Genomic DNA, 20194 nt, shown 5'->3' with positions numbered 1-20194 from the left:
CTGCATGCACCCCGACCAGGGATGGAGCCTGCAACTAAGGTACATGCCCTTGACTGGAATCGAACCTGGGACCCTTCAGTCTGCCAACTAACATTCTATCCACTGAGCCAAACTGGCTAGGGCTCCATTGCCTTATTTTAATGAGAAAGGTAGTTCATGGTGGGTAAAGATCTTATACTGGCAAGATTCACTCTTTGGAATTATACTTTGGAAGATATGAATTTGAAACTCATTTAAAACAGACAATCTGTATGACTTAAGCAAAGTTATTAAACTTCCATTGTGTAAGTGTCAACAATGCCAGTCTAACAGAGCTGTGATTAAAAGGGTTATATATCTTACCCAGCACATGAGAGGTGTTCAGTAAACAAGGAAACCAAGGCTCGGAGAGAAGAAGAGAAATCACTCACCCAGGGTCACAAAGAGAGAAAGCTCCAGGAAAGGGATTCCAATCCAGGTCTTCAGACTTTAGATAAAATGTTCTTCCCATTACTACACACTGCCTCAGTAAATAAATAATTTTATGAAATGACCTCTTATAATGACCTCTTAGTTTCTCTATTTATATCTGAATCCAGACTCAGACCAGATTGAAGAAATGTATATTGCAGAGAAAAAGAACTTACTACACATATGTATAATATCAGTTGGTATTATTACCAGACAATTTTAAATGGAGAAGATTAAGACATACCCTCCTCAAAACCATCAATAACCATTGAGATGCATCAAATTGCATTGGCTCAGTAATTATACTTCCAGTAATCTAGTCTCAAAGAATGAAAAAAAAAAAAAAACTATATACATGAAAATGTTTAGTGTAGTCTTTAAAAAATAATTATGCAAAATTTAAAATAATAAAATATCTTACATTATTCTTAACCTAGAGGCCCGATGCACGAAATTCATGCAAGGGGCTTGGCCCTCGCAGCCCCAGCTTCATCCAGAAGGTCGCCTGGAAGGTCGTCTGGACAGTTGCTCTGCTGTTCGGTCTAATTAGCATATTAGCTCTTTATTATATAGGATAATTTGGGAGAATATCTACCCCAAAGGTTATTACACATCTATTCTCAGGATGCTATGAAGATTATGCAGTTATAGGAAATTCACTTTTAGAATGATTTAAAGTGAAATCAGAAGGCTAAAAAATTGTTTCTATGTGATCTCAACCATGTTCTTAAAAACAAGAAACTGAGAAGCATATAAATATCCAGGCTGCTAGAAATGATCAGTGGTGATTTTTTCCTCATATTTTACCTAATATTTTATCCTACATATTTTATCTAATGTTATAAAGTTTATTTTAATAATTAAAAGATACAATGAAGAACTGCAACACTAAATTTTATTGGAAATTTATTATATTAACTATCTATACTAATAAAAAGGTAATATGCTAATTAGACTGGGTCAATCAGCCACCTTCTGGATGTCCAACTTCCTTCTGGACAAAGCCATGGTGGTGGGGGCCAAGGCAGAGGCAGTTAGGGGTGATCAGGCCGGCAGGGGAGGGCAGTTGGGGGCGAGATCAGGCTGACAGGGGAGGGCAGTTGGGGGCAACCAGGCTAGCAGGGGAGGGCAATTGGTGGCAAGATCAGGCCGGCAAGGGAAGGCAGTTAGGGGTGATCAGGCAGGCAGAGGCAGTTGGGGGAAAGATCAGGCCGGCAGGGGAGGGTAGTTAGGGGCAATCAGGCAGGTAGGCAGAGGCAACTAGAGGTGATCAGGCAACAGGCAGAGAGGTTAGGGGCAATCAGGCAGGCAGAGAGGTTAGGGACAATCAGGCAGGCAGGCAGAGGGAATTAGGGGTGATCAGGCAGGCAGGCAGTTGAGCGGTTAGAAGCCAGCGGTCCCAGATTGTGAGAGGGATGTCTGACCGCCGGTTTAGGCCCGACATCCCCCAAGGGGTCCCCAATTGGAGAGGGTGCAGGCTGGGCTGAGGGAACCCCCTCCCCCTTGCACGAATTTCATGCATCAGGCCACTAGTGTTTTATTATAATAGCCACCAGAGAAGTAAAGAGTGAACAGATGGATTAAAAATCCCAGAAAAAGATTCAGCATCTGTACGAATTTTACTCCCTAATTCATCTTCTTGACTGGAAACCCTAGGAAATCTCAGGTCCAGACCAAATCTTGCTCCTGAGCAGTTGCAGGAGGAAACATGATGCCTCTCCAAAAATGAGAAATAAATCCAGTTTTCATTGAAATGCTATCTGGGGCATTTCACTGCTGTGAACACCTGGCATCCCTGAGTCAGGCCGTCCCCAGAGCAAGGTAGATTATGAGTGAAGTCTAGCAATCTAGTCTCAAAGAATGAAAAACAAAACAAAAAAATAACAACAACTATATACATGAAAATGTTCAGTGTAGTCTTTTAAAAACAATTATGCAACAATAAAAATAATATAGTATCTTACAACAGGGAATTATTAAATATGGTAGGACTTAAATCCTTCTGTTTGAGAATCTACTGCCTTGAAATAAAAAGGGGTTTTGGGACAGGCCCTTAGAAAAGGTTGGTATGCAGGCAAAGAACACAAGATCTTCACTTAGCAACCCTTTGACCCCAGAGGTTGTAACAGGGAGGAGGAGGATTCTGTTACCATATTCTTACCATCATCCCTTAGACGCCTTCTCACGATTTCCACTCCCACTTTCACTGCATTTTCCAAGTTTTCTGGGGGCTCTGGGAAGGCCGAGTTTTTCATTATCAGGACGCTGATCTCGTAGCTGCCATTGTTGCAGTTCTGAGTCACCTGGGTGGTGAAACACATCAGCCCTGGACAGAGGAGCAGTGACCACAGAGTCAAGCCCAACAGTGGTTTCTTCATGACCTCGCTCACCTCAGAACCATACTCCTTGTGCTCAGTTGCTTTGCTCTGGGCTTTTAGGGAGACAGGAGCGCCAGCTGGACAGCCTCTAGCTAGGTCCCTCAGTCTACTCTGCCACACGTTTCTTTCTGGTCACATGGGCCATGGAATACAGCCTGCTCACCAGTAATAAGCAGCTACATTATGGTAGGAGATAAACCAAAGTTCACTTCTTTTGTTTGTTCACAGAAAGGTCAGAGTTATAAACAGGGAGATTACCAGGGCCTCACCCAATAAAAATACATCAATTTATGACATATCACTGGGAAGAGGGAAATATGGTATGTACATAAAAAGCTTTGTAATGTGGAAAAAAAAGGTCAAAAGGCTTAACAAAAGCACAAATATGATGGACTGTTAGTGTTTAGGCTATAACTGTGCATTGAAACTGAATCCTTAATAGGAAGAACTGTTTTTCAGCCACTCAGTTGGCAATTATTTATTGAGACTTGACTATGTGTTGGGTATTGGCAAAACACTAGGCATACAGACATGAATGATATGGATGCATTAATGTCCTTATGATACATGCATTCTAGTAGGGAAGATAAACATTAAACAAACTAGAGGCCCAGTGCATGAATTTTCCCTCAGCCTGGCCTGCCCCCTCTCACTCTAGGAGCCCCCAGGGGTGGGAGGCGACCCGGCGATCAGGGGAAGGTGATGACCGCATTACACCTCTTCTGCTGCCACTGCTGGCAGCGCAAGCCTTGGCTGGCCCTGGTTACCTAAGCCTCGGGTAGCCCTGGACAGCTGGGCAGCTGCCATCCGAGGCTTGCCTGCGCCTCGGGCTGGCCCTGGGCGGCTGGGGGGCTGAGGGCAGGTCTGGCCACACCGCACGCCTGCCACCCCCTTGGCAGGGCTGAAAGGACTGGGGGACTCCGGCGGGGCTGAGGAGACTGGGTGCCGCCATCTTGTGGCTATGGGCGCTGCTATTGTTGTGATGACATTACGGTCAATTTGCATATTCCCTCTTTATTAGATAGGATACTTATGAATAAATTCAACAATGAAAAAAGTGCAAAATTTTGTGGGAGCATATGACAAATTAACCTAATCTATTCTAGGAAGTCAAGGAAGCGTTCCTGGGAAAGCATTCTTTAAGTTGAACTCTGCAGGATCCATAGGAGTTGGCTAAACAGAATGAGAGAGAGGGCATGTGAGGGAGGGAGACAGCTTGTACAAAGGCCCAGATATGGGAAGTGGTATGGATGTTTGAAGAACTGAAGTAGATACAGAATGGCTGGTGTGGAGAGAGGTATGAGTCCAGTGGCAATAAAAGATGCCAGAGGAGTAGTAGGGTAGGCCATGGGGTTTCCTGTAAGCCATTAAGGATTTGGAACTTAAGCATAAGAATCAAGATAAGGATGTGATCAGATGAAATTTGTAAAGTGGTCTTGGAGAGGTCTTAGGCTGCTAAGGGAGGATTAACTTGGAGAGAGGCAGGAGTGGGGACATGGAGCAAGTTAGGAGGCTGTTTCTATGGCCCAATTCAGAGGTAAAGGAGGACTGGATGAGGGTAGTGGCAGTGGAGATGGGATCAAGAGACAGATATAAGGTAAAATGGGTTAGACTTTGTATTAGATTTGGGGCATTGGAGTCAGAGAAGAGTCAATGGTGACTGCTGATATGCTCAGCTGTGTAGATGGGAAAGCTGTGGACTACGTTCTAGAATTCCGAGAGAGGAGCAGCTTTGAGGGAGAAGAGCATGACTTTTGTTTGTGGACATGCTGATTTTAAGGAGACTGTGCAAGTGTGAGAATAGTCACCATGGAGTTTTGAGAAGAGGACCTGGATCTAAACAGGGCTTTGGAAATAGAGTCACAGGTGTAGTATGACTGATCAAATAATGCGATCATTTGCATCATGGACTTGATGACCACGTATGGCAAAATTTATGTTCTAAAGTGAGTGACATCAACAAGATGGAGGACTAGGAGGTCCCAGCCTTCATCCCTCCACAAAAACAATAAATTAACAATTACTCACTGATAAAAATAGCTGTGGGAGAGCTTTGGAGTACAATGAAGGAGCTGCAGCAACCAGTGGAACACAAAATCCAAGATGGTCCCGCCAGTTTGAAATGCAGTTTGAGTGGGTAGCCGGTGGGATCTCGCGGTGTCTGACTAGTCCTTTCTCTACCTTGCTTGTTTGAACTTCAGCGGAATAGGCTGGCAGTAAGGTTGGGAAGAACTCAGGTTTCCCACCAGAAGAAAACTAGATTCCGGTGGGCGCTTCAGTCACACCTGAAATCTAGGACAGCCAGCAAGGACATGGGGGCGTGACTGCTGCTGTGCACAACACGGTAACCTAGAGTACCTCACCATCCAGGTACCTGAATTGGCAGGAAATGCATCAAAAAATTTTTTTAAAAAGTTGACTTCAGAAAGGAAGGGAGAGGCAGAGAGAAACAAACACCAATGACGAGGGAGAATCATTGATTGGCTGCCTCCTGCACGCCCCCTACTGGGGACCAAGCCCATAGTCCTGGCATGTGCTCTTGATCAGAATAGAACCTAGTACCTTTCAGTCCGCAGGTGGAGGGTCTATCCACTGAGCCAGGAGCAATGTGGGAAGATTTAAAGGTAAAGTGTATTATCCCTTGTCATTTGCAACTTTGCTATTCATGGAGATACAAGGCTGGCTATTCAAGGCTACAATTGCTGGTAGTGATGTCATTATACACATCCACAAATCTGTACTTGGGAAGAAAGAATAACAGAAGATTATGTAAAGGATGCCTGGATTTCTATGATGGCAGGATTCTAAATTCTCTAACAACTGTCCAGTTGTTGATTCCAGTGGACTGTATCTCTGTGAAAAAACACAATTTTGCCTTTTTGTAATTCTATTTGAACAAGTTGGAAGTTTAATTACCTTTCCAACCAATCAAATTTCTGCATTCGACTCTTAAATATGTTTAAACATATTTAAATATTACTGTGGCTTCAAAAAAACTATTGATTCTTTTTTTAATATCTAAAATCTTTTAATTTAACTTGAATCAGGGTACTTAACGTATGTCATTGGGGTTTCAAGGGAAAACTATTGATTCTGAAGTAGTGGGTTTTGATTGAGTTGACTGTTTGTTTGTTTTTTGTTGTTGTTTTTTTTAAACACTGGATTTCACCTAATGCCAGATAGGGTCAGGTAACTAAAAGGCTTTGGTGTTGCTGAGCACTCAAATGGATTTGTATATGCAAACCTTCTGAGTTAGGCATAGAGAAACATAAATTGCTTTATATAAATGAAGAAAATTTGAAGTTCCCAGAGCCAATCAGGAAGCAGGGAGTGAGGAGGAGAAGTGGAAATAGAAATAGGGGAAGATGCGCCAACAAGATGGCAAGAGGCTGGGAGCTATGTAGAAAAAAAATGGCCAGTGAGAAAGGCCTGGTGGGATGGGGGCTGAAGACTTTTAAGAACAATATGAGGTTGCTTGTATTTTCCCTGGGGAAAGAATGCCTTACTTCATCCCAACTTGAGTGCCCCAACTTGTTCTCAGCATTTGAGTTACAACATGAATGAACACATTTCTGCCTTCATAATTGTATTCTTCTGGGAATTTAAAACTGATGAAACTGGTCAACTCTTCCCAAATATTCAGTCAAATCTGTGCCATATACAACTTGCCTAATTTGTGGCAAGTATGGAAAGATGCTCAGTCTGTGTCATATTGGCGGGAGGGGGGGGCGGGTAATGGGGGTGCGGAAACAGGAACGGGATGGCTAGAAGCAAGAGTTTCAAGACAGAGAGATCGTGGTAACACAAGACTTCAGGATTTGAAGGAATATTGGGGAGGGTTTTTGGACTTTGTACAAGTATGTAATGAGAGTCAATGTAATCTTATCTAGAGCAGAAAGTAGAGTGACCCTACTAACCCCAAATCACTGTTGTAGACTAGGGCTGCATATCTAGATCTAGGATGCTTCAGCACTAACAGGTTTGTTTCTTTTCCTTAAGATACCTATTTCCTGGAGTCTTCCCCTTCATCAAGAGAAACTATATTTAATCCCTGAGCGAAGTCTTCCTCCTTCCTTCCCCAGTCCCTTTTGTACAGTATTCCTATGTTCTCAGGAAGAGCTGGAGGAGATGATGGTTATGCACTTGCCAGAGGTCGCTGGAAATCTGTTAAGTTTCCTAGTGACTCTTGGGTTCGCTCTTCTGTCCAGGTGGCTGTGTTTAGATACGGTGGGAAGTATGTGTTGGAGGCAGTAGTAATGTATATCTCAGCTGTTCCTTGTGCTCTGGAAACAGAAGGAAACAGGCAGTCCATTCCCTATTGTCAAAGAGTGGTTAGTGTGGCTGATAGTTCAATCCTGAAAAATGGACTCTGTTTTCTTGAGCCAGATATTACTCTTGTGTTGTTTGTGTGTGTGTGTGTGTTTTTTTTTTCCTCCTGGGATGGCTGAAGGATTACTTCCTCATACTGTAGTTATCTAGATTAAAATGATAGCTTGGGAAAGAAGGAAAGCGGTCAGTGATATCAGTTCCTTGGATTGCAAACTCCTCCTGAATGGAGTAAATGTCAGTGCTGTTTATTGAAACATCCTTAGCAGGTAGTTGGAAAGGCAGGGCACGCATTAAGGAACAGAATGGTGTACCTTGAGATAAAGAAGAGCTTGAGTTTCCAGAAGGCAGTTTGATATTCTTAAATCAAAAACAAAACTTGGAGTTAGATTTGAATCTCGTTTTAGCTGTTTGCTAAGCACATGGACTTGGGTAGATGACCTACATTTGCTGATGTTCAGTTTTCTTATTTCTAAAATAAATTTAGTGTCTATTATAGCCAATAACCTGAGCTGCCAGCCTTGTTGGAGTTTGGACATGGGTAGATGTGTCAGATGATGGATAGGATTTGCCCAAATAATATCCACTTATCCGGGGTTGAAGAGCCACAATGGAGGCAATTCATTCTTAAGGAAAAGCCCAGCATTGCACTGTGGAACTTAGGTGCCACATTACTTAAATCTGTCTCCGGTCCAGCCCATCTATGCATGTCTTATTTCAAGGGAGAAAAAGATCAGGAATAATAACTGAAAGAGCAACCCAATAAAGTACTCAGTGGAATATTAAGTTGTAGACATCATTGCCTAGGAGTCCTCTAACAGGTTTCATCACATTAAGGAGAGGGATATTGTTCCCCACTTGGTCAAAGATTGACACGCTGCTCTGGACTTCGAGGGTCCTCCACGGTGGTGCCAAGGCCTGCTGGCACAGTGGCATCACCCAGGGGCAGGGGTAGGACTTCAGTATATTAACACATTGTACCTGCCAGGGAGCAGAACCTGCTGGAGACCCTGATGCTCAGTGGGCCCATACCAGTACCCAGAACAAATAGGTTTAATGGACATTATTCAACATGCCTAGTAACTTCTAGAAATAAATACCCGCAGGAGCAACAGCAAGTGAAAATTAAGTTACTACTGTTTCTGTGAACTTTGTAGATCCCTGTGTGGGGAAGTTTGGGTTAATGAAAATAGAAAATGGTCTTATAAAGTTCCTGGTACCTAGTAACTGATCAACAACTGTTAATTATTGTTATTCCTTGATGCCATTCTCTAAACAGCAGCATCGATTACTCCTTCCTTAGTGCATAGTAGGTATGTCTTTTCTAATTTTTTAATTGAGAAATTATTTACTGAAATTAACTTAACTGAAAAAACAAGCATATACCAATATTATTATTTTAGAAAAGAATGCTAGTGGAAGAAATTTTAGTTGTATTCAAGAAATAATTATATATACCTGAAACCTATATAATTTTACTAACTAATGTCACCCCAATAAATTCAATAAAAATAATTATATGGCTAGATGTAATTTTTTTTTAAATATATTTTATTGATTTTTTACAGAGAGGAAGGGAGAGGGATAGAAAGCTAGAAACATCGATGAGAGAGAAACATCGATCAGCTGCCTCCTACACACCCCCCACTGGGGATGTGCCCGCAACCAAGGTACATGCCCTTGACCGGAATCGAACCCGGGACCCTTCAGTCCACAGGCCGACGCTCTATCCACTGAGCCAAACTGGTTTCGGCGGCTAGATGTAATTTAAAAATCACCCCTAACACAAATATTTGGAATCTACCACAGGAACAAAAATTTAAACTACATTTATTTAGATATACTTCTTGATTGTCTGAAACATATTTATAGTGAGTCAGTAAGATATATTTGAAAGAAAAAAACAAAGTTCTGAAATGTAAGGTTTGCAGAGATATTCCTTTTCGCATTATGTATAAGTTAGAAAAAGTTAATTTTTCAAATGCTTAAAACGTGGCAAAATTATTTGAAGGATGAACAAATGTCTAAAAAATAGGATTAGATTTAAACTGATAAAAAGACAAGGGGAAGAAAAGTTTTCTTAGTCCTTCAAAATTGCAAAAAAAGTGCCTAAAGACACATCATATGAAATGTATTAAATGGAACTACGTTCCACACATATCATTTTTCTTTTAAAAATTGACTTTGTAGTTATCGTTTTGTATTTTGGAGCCAAGACTTTTTTCAGGCCTCACACATCTTTATAGGCTTTTAAACTCTCAGAGATATAGACATGATGGAAATACCCTGATAAGTAAGGATATAAAATAGTGGGGGAAAAGCCAAGCCCGTTCACAAGTTGCACCCACAACATCCCTGTGAAATAAAAATCGAGAGGATTTAAATTAAGGCGTCTGCCAGAAAAGCAGAAGGTAATAAAAGTCAACAAAACAAAGTACAGAGCTGTAAATTCCTCAGGAAAGATGAATTACACTGAAGTTGCGAACGAAGGTGGAGGTTAGTGAGAGTCCTTAGCAAAAATTTAGAGAGAAAGCTGCAAGTTTAAATTGTAACAAACATGAAACTTGCAAGAATAATAACAATGATGCAAGAGGTTTGAATTCTGTCAGGAGAAAAAGCAGGAAGTCATATCCAGAAGTTTCTGGTGTCAATTTCCCTGTGTCATCGCTGTACAGCGGCCACTCGGGGTGCACGGTGCTTCTGTTGGGGGCTTTCTGCTTGGTTCACGTGGGAAAAACTGGAGACTTCAAAACAAAACAGGTTATGCACTTGATCTTAAGAGAAGAATGGTGGGAATAACAAAATAGTTTTAGAGTTTAATGCTTTTGAGTTTAACTTTAAGAAGGGAGGAAAAGATGACAGCAGTTGAAATGTTAAGTTTCAAATTCTCCTCCAGTTGAAGGGTTTCTACAAAGTGTTCTCAGATGAAGACTGTCAACGTAAGAATGTCCAAACCTGTGGAGAATTTTTATAGGAGTTTAGATGAGGTAAACTGACAGCATGCTGGTACACAAGATCTCAAAAATGCTTCCCAGAATGACAATTGGTAGTTTTTTTTTATACATTTGGAATTAGGAGGGAAGGTAAAGAAGATTGCATGAAGGTGGGAGAAAGCAAGGCAGGGAAATCTCTAGGGTTGGAATACAGGATAGTTCACAAGATCATGTGCCCTGGAGGGTGGTTACCCTTCTGAAGGGTCTAAAATAATTTCCCCTCTCCCATATGAGTTCTGAGCTGAGACGCCTGTCATAAAACACAGATTAACAGATAAAAACAAACAGAAGTTTAATAACATGGATGCCTTATGTAGACATGGGAACTACCCAGATAAGGAGGTGGCTTAGAATTCAGGGTTAAATAGCATCTTAGCAGGAAGAGGAGGGGAAGTGTGTACCACTTAGGGAAGAGTAAATTATTTTTATGAAAGATAAATGGGTTCTTAGAAGAACAGATGGGAGGTGTTATAGTTGTGACAAAGTTTGTCTGGGTGTGGTGTCAACTTCTAGTCTCCTCTCCCATGATAAGAGTTAATTTTCCCTGGTTAATGAAACTCCTGGGAGGGGATTTATGACAAGTGAGTTCCTTTTGGAAGATCTAGTTTTTTTAGGCAGATACGGGGAGTTCAGAGAAAGCCCCTCCCTGCATTTGTGGTTTTTCTAGTGCCTGCAGCTCAAAATAATCATCATACTAAAGCAGCATATTTGGGGGGTGGCGGGGAGGTTGTTCTGCTACTCATTTCTGTCTACACTTTTTTCCCTAGGAGATCTCATATATAATGGTTTTATATAATCTCTACATGGTGATTGAACTTAATTTTATATCTTGAATCCTGATCTCTTCCTGAACTCCAACTCAAACATCCTACAAATGATATGTGGTGGGTGAAGAATATAACTACTAGAATAGTTTGGCACCACTGCCTTGATTTGTAGCTGAGGTTATAATTGTTTTGCCCCACCATTGCTTTTAAATTTTTAACATGAATGTCAACAAAGAGGAAAAGGCAAATAACATTTTAGTATTCTTATGAAAATAGTTTGACTTTGCTGACCCCTTAAAATGTCTTGGGGACCCTCACCCAACAGGTCTATGGACCACAGTTTGAGAACCATTACTCTACGTGATAATTACCTTGCCACGTTGAAGGTCTTATCTCCTCTCACGCCCTGCCTGGCTCACAGTTCCACCCACTTAAGGACATTTTTCTCAGCGGTTCTATCTGCCTTTAACTTCCAGCCACTTGGTATCTTTATTGTTATCAGATTTCAGCTCAAATGGCACCTCCTAGAGGCATTTCTTGTGATCATCCAGTTTAAAGAACACCTCTTTCCCCCAGTCATTCTCTGTTAGAGCACCCTGCTTTATTTATTTATTTATTTTACAAAAGTTACCATCATTTGATAGTACCTTGTTAATTAATTAATTAAGTAATTTGCTTGCCCCATTAGAATTTAAGCTCTATGATATCAAGCAATTGATGTGTCTTACTCATTTCTGTATCTCTATCTCCTAGAACATAGCAGTCAAAATTCAATAAACATTTATTGAATAAATGGATTTTTAAAAGGACTATGAGGAATTAAAAGAAAAAGTGGGTGAGTGGCAGTAATTTGAAAAGTACAAAGACTTATAAGGTGGTTTATTATAGTTTTCCATATTAATCTCCCAATAACCATTAATGTCTCCTGACAATTATTTCCCATTTTTCTCATAATACAACCAGACTTTAATATTCTCTCCACACCAATAGAGAATGTGTACTCTTCTATTTCCCTTTATTTTTTTTAAATATGTTTTTATTGATCTCAGAGAGGAAGGGAGAGGGAGAGAGAGATAGAAACATCAATAATGAGAGAGAATCATTGATTGGCTGCCTCCTGCATGCCCCCAACTGGAAATCGAGCCCTCAACCTGGGCATGAATCCTTGACTGGAATCGAACCTGGGACTTTTCAGTCCGCAAGTCGGCACTCTATCCACTTAACCAAACCGGCTAGGGCTCTATTTCCCTTTCTTATTATCAACTACATTTGGATGGAGTGCACAATATTTTAGGATATAGATGAAGAAGCTACAAAGGCACTTAATATAATAATCCTCCTTACTTTAAAAAACAATAATTTCATCTGGCGATATGGCTCCGTGGTTGAGCATCGACCCATGAACCAAGAGGTTGCCTGTTCGATTCCTGGTCAGGGCACATGCCTGGGTTGCAGGCTCAGTCCCCAGTATGGGGTGTGCAGGAGGCAGCTGATCGATGTTTCTATCTCTCTATTCCTCTTTCTCTAAAAAATCAATAAAAACATACTTTAAAAAACAAACAAACAACCCCAATAATTTTTTCTGTAGTGTCTTTAGAGAACACTTAAAAGTTAAAATCTATTAACATGATCAATTTGTAGATATTTGACATCTTTAGTATGTTGAGTCTTCTTATTCATAAACATGGTAAGTCTGTCCTTTATCTAAATGAAGTTTTCTATTATCAACATAAGTATATTGTACATAATTTATTAGAATTACTCACAACTACTATATATATATATGTGTGTGTGTTATTGTAAGTAAACTATAAGTTGTATTTTAAAAATCCCTTATTGCTTATAGATAGAAACTTATTGTTATTATTATTTTTATTTATTTTTATTGTTGAGAGTATTATAGACATTCCCCATCTTTCCCCCATTGCCCCCCTCCACCAGGCTCCCGCACCATCCAGCCCATTCACTGTACTATTGTCTGTGTCCATAGGTTATGCATATATGCATATAAGTTATTTGGTTAATCTCTTTCTGCCCCCACCCACCGCCCCTTCCCTCTGATATCTGTCAATCTGTTCCATGCTTCCATGTCTCTGGATCTATTTTGTTCATCGCTTTACTTTGTTCATTATATTCTACATATGAGTGACATCATGTGATACTTGTCTTTCTCCGACTGGCTTATTTCGCTTAGAATAATAATCTCCAACTCCATTCATGCTGTCTCAAAAGAGTAAGAGATCTATCTTTTTTTACAGCTGCATAGTATCCCATTGTGTAAATGTACCACAGCTTTTTTATATTGACCTTGTACCTGGCAACCTTGCTAAACTCTTTTAGTATGCACTAAAAGTTTTTGGTAAATGAAAACATTTACTGATTACCTTTCTTTTTTTCTCCTTTTATTGTATTGTTTTTAATAGTGGAGAGATTGTGCATCTGAATTTGCTAGGTGGGGAGTTAAGACAATTTTTATATTCTTATCTTTCCTCCTTTCTTATCTACTATTTTCATCTAACAGTATATATCTTATGTTTCTGATTTTCTTATTTACTTATTTAAAAAAATTTTTATTGCCCTAGCTGGTTTGGCTCAGTGGATACAGATTGGAGAGGGTGCAGGCCGGGCTGAAAGACCCCTTCCCACCCCCCCACCCCCCGCACGAATTTTGTGTACTTAAACCTTGGGCTCATCCTTGGCTCCTCTTTTTTTTTAATTTCATTTTTAAAATATATTTTTCTTTATTAATTAAGATATTATATATGTGTTCTTATCCCCCCATTGCCCCTCCCCTTCATGCCCTCATCCCCCTGGTGTCTGTGTCCATTGGTTATGCTTATATGCATGCATACAAGTCCTTTGGTTGATCTCTCCACCTTACTTCCACCCTCCCCTACCTTCCTTCTGAGGATATATATATATATATATATATATATATATATATACATATATATATATATATATATATATATATATATATATATTAAACCTTGGGCTCATCCTTGGCTCCTTTTTAAAAAATATATATATATTTATTGATTTCAGAGAGGAAGGGAGAGGGGCGAGAGAGTTAGAAACATCAATGATGAAAGAGAATCATTGATCGGCTGCCTCCTGCACGCCCCCTACTGGGGATTGAGCCCGCAACCCCGGCAAGTGCCCTGACCCTGACCCTGACCAGGAATCCAACTGTGATCTCCTGGTTCATAGGTGGATGATCAACCACTGAGCCACGCTGGCCAGGTTTATGTTTCTTATTTTAAAGGTAATTCTTTTAAATATTCCACCATTAAGTATGTGGCTTTAGTTTTTTTAATCTTATTTTTTAGATTCTTTTATCATGTCAGTGATATTTTCTTTAATTTTCCAAGTTTTTAATCATAAGACAACACTTTATTGTATTGTTTTTCTGCATCTACTGAAATGATTAAATGCTTTTTCTACTTTTATGTTTTAATGAGCAAATTATATCAGCATGTGTTATCATGTTGAAAGTTGCATTCCTGGAATAAACCCCATTTGCTCATTTTTTTTTGTTTTGTTTATACATTGCTAGATTTGATTTGCTATTTCATTTGGCGTTTTCATCCATGTTTTGAGTGATATTGGTTTGTAATTTACCTTTATAATACAAGAAAAGGTTTTGGTGTCAAGGTTGTACTAATTTCTAACATAAATTGCGTGTATTGTTTTATTTTTCTTCTATTCTTTACTTATTTTATTAAGTATATGATTGAAACCATCTGTTCTTCAATTTTTAAAATAAACACAAAAGTGTAAAAATTACAAAGGGAAAGCTAGTTTTTTCCTCCTGCATTAGAATTAAGAAGTTCTATTCCTTAATATAATATAAAGAGAGTGAAAATACAACTAAGAAATCATTGTAATATGTCTAATTGGCAAAGGACTAACGTGCAGATTACCTTAAAATTTCTACAAATCACTAAGAAACAATCAAATATAAAAATGATCTACATAATTTCATCCTAATCATTGTTCCACTTATCCTATGTAGATAATTTTATTAATTTTATTTTAATCACTCCAGTGTAATATTTAATCTTGTAGATTTTTTATTGTTTATTCAAGCAGTTTCTTATTTTTTGAATATGGGTTTTCCCTAATTTTTTGCTATTTAATATATTGCTACAGGTGCTCTCCCTCCCAGGAGCACACAAACACCCCCCCCCTTCTTTCCCTTTTTCTTCTTCTCTCCCCCTTCCCCTTCCCTCCCAGCAGGCACTTTACCATTGGTTTCCTCACTCCAAAGCTCCAAGGACCCAGAGTCATCTGATCTAGTTCAAGTTCAGATGGACAACTCCATACGAAGCTTCTCGTCTAGCCAGTTGGGTAATCAGCTGGAGCCTTTGGGTTTGCAGGAAGCCAGGCACTTGTTTAAAGAACAGGCAACGTACCCTGTACTGGGCCGGCAGAATTCGGTAGAGAGTTTGTGATTTCGCTTGACAAGGACCAGTGTTGTCCGCAAGAGCAGGCTCTACCTGGCTAGGATGCTGTATTATGTGAGAAAGTCCGCTTACAGGGCACAGCGACATCTGACACACCTTGCGCGACCTCACCTCAAGGGACATTTATTTCTTGAGCTCTTTGTACTTATGGATAGAGTATCTCTTCTTCTGGATCTCCCTTAATTGTTAATCCTCACCGGGGATGGGGAGCAACCCCGGAACCCAGGCACAAGCCCTTGACTGGAAATCGAACCTGCGATCCTTCCATTCGGGAAGTGGGGGGGGGGGGGGCGGGGAGGGGAGAGGGAGGAATGCTCTAACCACTGAGCACACCGGCCAGGACAGAATCTTAAGACTTTATTTTGCTGAGTGGGAGCGTGGACTTTGAAATCTCAGGACCCAATACATCCAAAGGAGCCCCCAAGGCAGACCCTTCCCACGGACGGCTATGTAAATGAGAACTGAGGTTTGCTCTTTTGATTGGAGAGAACTGGAGAAGGCGGTCCCTCTGCCAGCGTGTTAATTGGGAGCGGAGCCTGCCTATCATTGGTAACCGGAGCCGAGAATGTTGCGGCGTCCAATGGGAAGGCGCTGCCCAGCGGCAGCCAAGTGATAGTGGAGGCAGTTCCGGTGTGTTACATCGCGTTCCCAGACCCCGACGGGACCGCTGGCTTTCCTGCCCTCGCTGGAGTTTTAGGCGAGAGGTGAACATGTCTGGTCGCGGAAAGCAGGGCGGCAAAGTGCGGGCCAAGGCCAAGTCCCGGTCCTCCCGCGCGGGACTGCAGTTCCCGGTGGGCCGAGTGCACAGGCTGCTGCGCAAAGGGAACTACGCGGAGCGGGTAGGCGCCGGGGCGCCGGTGTACCTGGCGGCGGTGCTGGAGTACCTGACGGCGGAGATCCTGGAGTTGGCCGGCAACGCCGCGCGCGACAACAAGAAGACCAGGATCATCCCTCGGCATCTGCAGCTCGCCATCCGCAACGACGAGGAGCTAAACAAGCTGCTGGGAAAAGTGACCATCGCTCAGGGCGGCGTCCTGCCCAACATCCAGGCCGTGCTGCTGCCCAAGAAGACGGAGAGTCAGAAGGCGAAGAGCAAGTGACCCCGACGCCGGCACCGGGGAGCTGGCTTCTTTCCGCGCAAAGGCTCTTCTCAGAGCCGCCCCGCAGTGTGTTGGAACATGCTGGATGCCAAGGAGGGTCGGCGCGATCTAGTGGGGAGGTGGGCTGCGGAGGGGCCCACCGGGGTCGGGGGCCAATAAAGTCGGTGAAAATCGTGTGGTCGAGAGAGCTGTGTGGTCGCGGGGCCCGCCGCCGGAGACCTCTGGAGCAGGTACTGGCGGATCGGCTTTGATCCGCAGGTCACTCCGGGGGTCCGTTACGGGCGGATCGGGAGGCCTGGAGGGACCCCCGGGCCTGGTGGGGCGGAGTTGGGAGTTCTCCCTGATGGCTTTAAGGCAAAGGAGAGGGAGAGTAGGTATGGCTGCGGCGGGGGGCAATTATTTTTATGGCCTCTTCCCACGCTTTAGCTCTCTTGCCCTATTTGGGCAGTTCAGAAACCAGTTCTAGAAAAGAGACGGTGGGACCCAGATGGTCTAGGGTAGGAAGTTTTCTATCCGGTCGTACTTTTCAAAATGTGGAGTAACTTTCCGTCTTGGAAGAAGGACTCTGATGACACAGTGTCAACTTATATTTTTCTTAACCTGTTAGCTGTTGTTGGCATGTTTTGGATATCAGATATTTTTATACACACACTTATGTTCACATTTCTTTAAAATGAAGGAAACACCCAGTATTGTGTGTAATACAGAAGCATGAGTCATGAGGTTGGAAAATTGTTCCCCTGACACTCATGTTGCATAACAGTGCAACGCCTTTAGTCATGAGTAACATATGCTTATGAGCTTTTAAAATGATTTTCCCAAGTTTCTAGCTTCATAGTGGTCTTGTCTCCATCATATTATATTCCTTTGGAAATGTAGTGAGTTTGATTTTGCTTTATAACAACAAATAGCCTGCTTGAAATCCCTTTTGCTCTTCCACTGGCCTGAAGTAATGGCCTCATTCCAACAATACCTATATAAGTACTAGTATGTTATTAAAGCATTGCTTTAATAAATATGTGAGATATGAGAAAAGGTAAGGACAGATGATTTAAGTGCAGGAACAAACACATTTCAGTCAAGAATTCACATTTAAAAGTTAAACACTAGCAATCCTCTTCCGTCCTTGGTTGACCCTTCCATTTCATCTTTTTCCGCAAGCTTCATGCTGGCCCATAGGGCCCATAACAAAGATCCCAATTTATATTTCACTTCTTTGAATTCATCTTTCCTATGAGTCAGGGTTGAAGTCTTCCTGGAAAAAAAAAAAAAAAGGAGTATGTCTTCATTCTTAGTAGTCTTTGGCCCATTTTCCCATATGGACTTTCTCTATTCTTTCCCAGTACTTGTTGAGCATCTCTACTTGCCGTGCTCAGTACTAGGTGATGGGTGACGGGAGTACAGCTGTAAATGAAACCAACTACTCTCTTGGAGTTCACTTTTTTTCTTGATGACTAAAGACAGTACAATGAACAGATATCAGAGAAAGGATTCGCTTTCAGCTTCTGTTAGTACTGTGTCACTTAACTACTTGTGGACTGAATGTTGGGATTACTTTTCCCATGTGGTCCTCTTTGAGGTGTACAAAGGCCAGGCCACACACACTTACGTTAAGCAGATTATTGCCTCCTCATTCCTGAGGAGATTAGACCCCAAAGGTACCATGGACAGGTTCCAGATGTCCACCTATTTACTCCACTCCTCACCTTTCATCCAGAAGGCTTCCTCATGTAAAATAGTCATAATACCCCCTTGAGGACTGAGATTGTTCACTTACTGCACACATTAGGCACTCAATAAATTAAAAGAAGTACCATTTCCTACAGGATATGAGTTTACCCTTTTAGATTAAAGTATAAGTAACCGTAACGAATAAGAATTTTTTGTTTTGTTTGAGTTTTACTGCCCAATTGTTAGGATAGTTCTCAGTGTTACCACTTTGGGGACCTGGTAGGCAGTGAAGAAAAAAAATCAAGTGCTGGTTGTGACATTTAAGTCTTCATTTCCTGAAACATTTGAGGTTTATTACCAACATGGAGAAGAAATAAGGATGAAAACCATCAAGACATTTATAATAAAAACTACACACCACTTTTCTTTCCCCTCTGAAGATTCACAGGAGTCTGTCTATTGAACCCTGATACTAGAAAGGTAAGACAGACAAGATACAAGGTGCAGTGACTGCCACCCCACCTCCACTTGCCACTGCCCTGAAATTCTTAGGTTCTCCTTAAATACTTGCCCTGCTGCAAGGTTCAATCAATCCCTCATCATTTCTGTTTTTGAGAGTTTTTTTTTTTAACCTGAATAATTTATTAACAGTGAAAAATGCATACCTCCTGCCAAGTCAATTCAGCCTGTGACCCTTAATGAGCAAACAGCTTTTGCCAATGTATGGTTGCTTATTTAAAAGGCCAACATTTCTTCGAGTACAAGACCATATGGAAGAAATCAGTACAAAAACCAATTGGACCTGAATTCTGATTTTTAGTAGATTTGTAATCCATAGTTGTATTTATAGACACACATAATCTTTCCTGCAGAGAAAAGCCATTCAGTGGGGCAGGCTGTGACTTGGGCAGAACTTATTTGTTTTTCTGCAGGGCCAGCCTTGTCTTTGTGTCTCTGAGAACTGGTCTGTTTGGTTTTGTGTGCCTGGAATCAAAAGGTTTAATCTGTCTTCATAATTGCTGATGACTGGCCTACTACATGCAAACTCTTCACAAATCCCCTTCCAGTGGTTGAAAGGTCATATGCCATGGTGTTTAAGAACTCAAGTTCTCTGGAATGAGACAGGTTCAAATCCATCCTGTTCCTTACTAGTTGGATGACTTGGGAAATGTTACTCAGTCTCTTTCAACCTCAGTGTCATCTATTAAGTGAGCATAATAATAGAACTTACCTTAGTGGATTTTGGAGAGGAGTCAATGAGACAATGCGAATGAGAGAAATAAGTGTTCCATATAGAACTATTCTTATTTCTATGGGAAAATGGATTTAGAGTGAGTAGCAGTAGTTATGGGACTTATTAAAATAGGTAAACATGTCTTTCTAACAATCCTGAAACTTATCTGGTAGAAAATCATAACAAATTTAGTGGCTGTTTTATTAATTACAGGATGTCCCTAACTCAATCTAAATAGAAAAAGGTGCAATAAATGTTTGATGCTTATGAACCTTAATTTGCATTCCCCCCAATCCACCCCATGACAATCTGGTTTGGAATTAATGGTTTATTAAGTCACCATGCAGATTAAAATTGGAACCTGTTTGCTCAACAACTTATTGTGTATATATGTTATACCTATGATTGATAACCACTGTCAAGAAAAATGGGGTTATAATACAATAAAAAAAGATGATTATAACCTAGCAGGCTACATGTAAAGAAAGGGAGATACCTAGGGTGTTGGTATAACAGGGAATAAAGACACCTGTGTCCCTCAGCCTGCTAGGGAGAGTGGCATCTGTGTATAGTCTAGATTTAAGAGTTAGCCTGACATGACAGGGTGTTCTGGGCAGAGAAGCAACTTACACAAAGGCACAGGGGTCAAAAGAAAATACCTGCAGCTGGATGTGAATGAATCCAGCGGAAAAGGTCTGGTCCAGAGATAAAAATTAGCGAATCATGATTAAAAATGGTCAGAGTGGACAAAGCCATCCAGAGGGCATATATATAGAATATATGTATAGATATGTAAATGAAAGTATAAA

General features: G+C 41.1%; 2 protein-coding genes across 2 annotated transcripts in view; one reads left to right on the top strand and one right to left on the bottom strand.

The window, feature by feature from the left end:
* Positions 1-2828, bottom strand: part of GUCY2C (guanylate cyclase 2C) — a gene marked incomplete at its 5' end in the record, with an annotated part of 69178 nt that extends 66350 nt beyond the window's left edge. The window contains one exon of the mRNA XM_080660758.1: positions 2612-2828. Coding sequence (XP_080516884.1) covers positions 2612-2828 — 217 coding nt within the window. The remainder of the gene's footprint in view (positions 1-2611) is intronic.
* A 13140-nt stretch (positions 2829-15968) lies between these two features.
* Positions 15969-19821, top strand: H2AJ (H2A.J histone). The gene has a single exon (XM_080659550.1). It carries the CDS (start codon positions 16091-16093, stop codon positions 16478-16480), a length of 390 nt encoding a protein of 129 aa, XP_080515676.1. The 5' UTR covers positions 15969-16090; the 3' UTR covers positions 16481-19821.
* Positions 19822-20194: the final 373 nt, after the last annotated feature.

The sequence above is a fragment of the Plecotus auritus genome (assembly GCF_963455305.1).
Source record: "Plecotus auritus genome assembly, chromosome: 3".
NCBI lineage: Eukaryota > Metazoa > Chordata > Mammalia > Chiroptera > Vespertilionidae > Plecotus > Plecotus auritus.
This window is presented reverse-complemented; position numbering and strand designations above follow the sequence as displayed.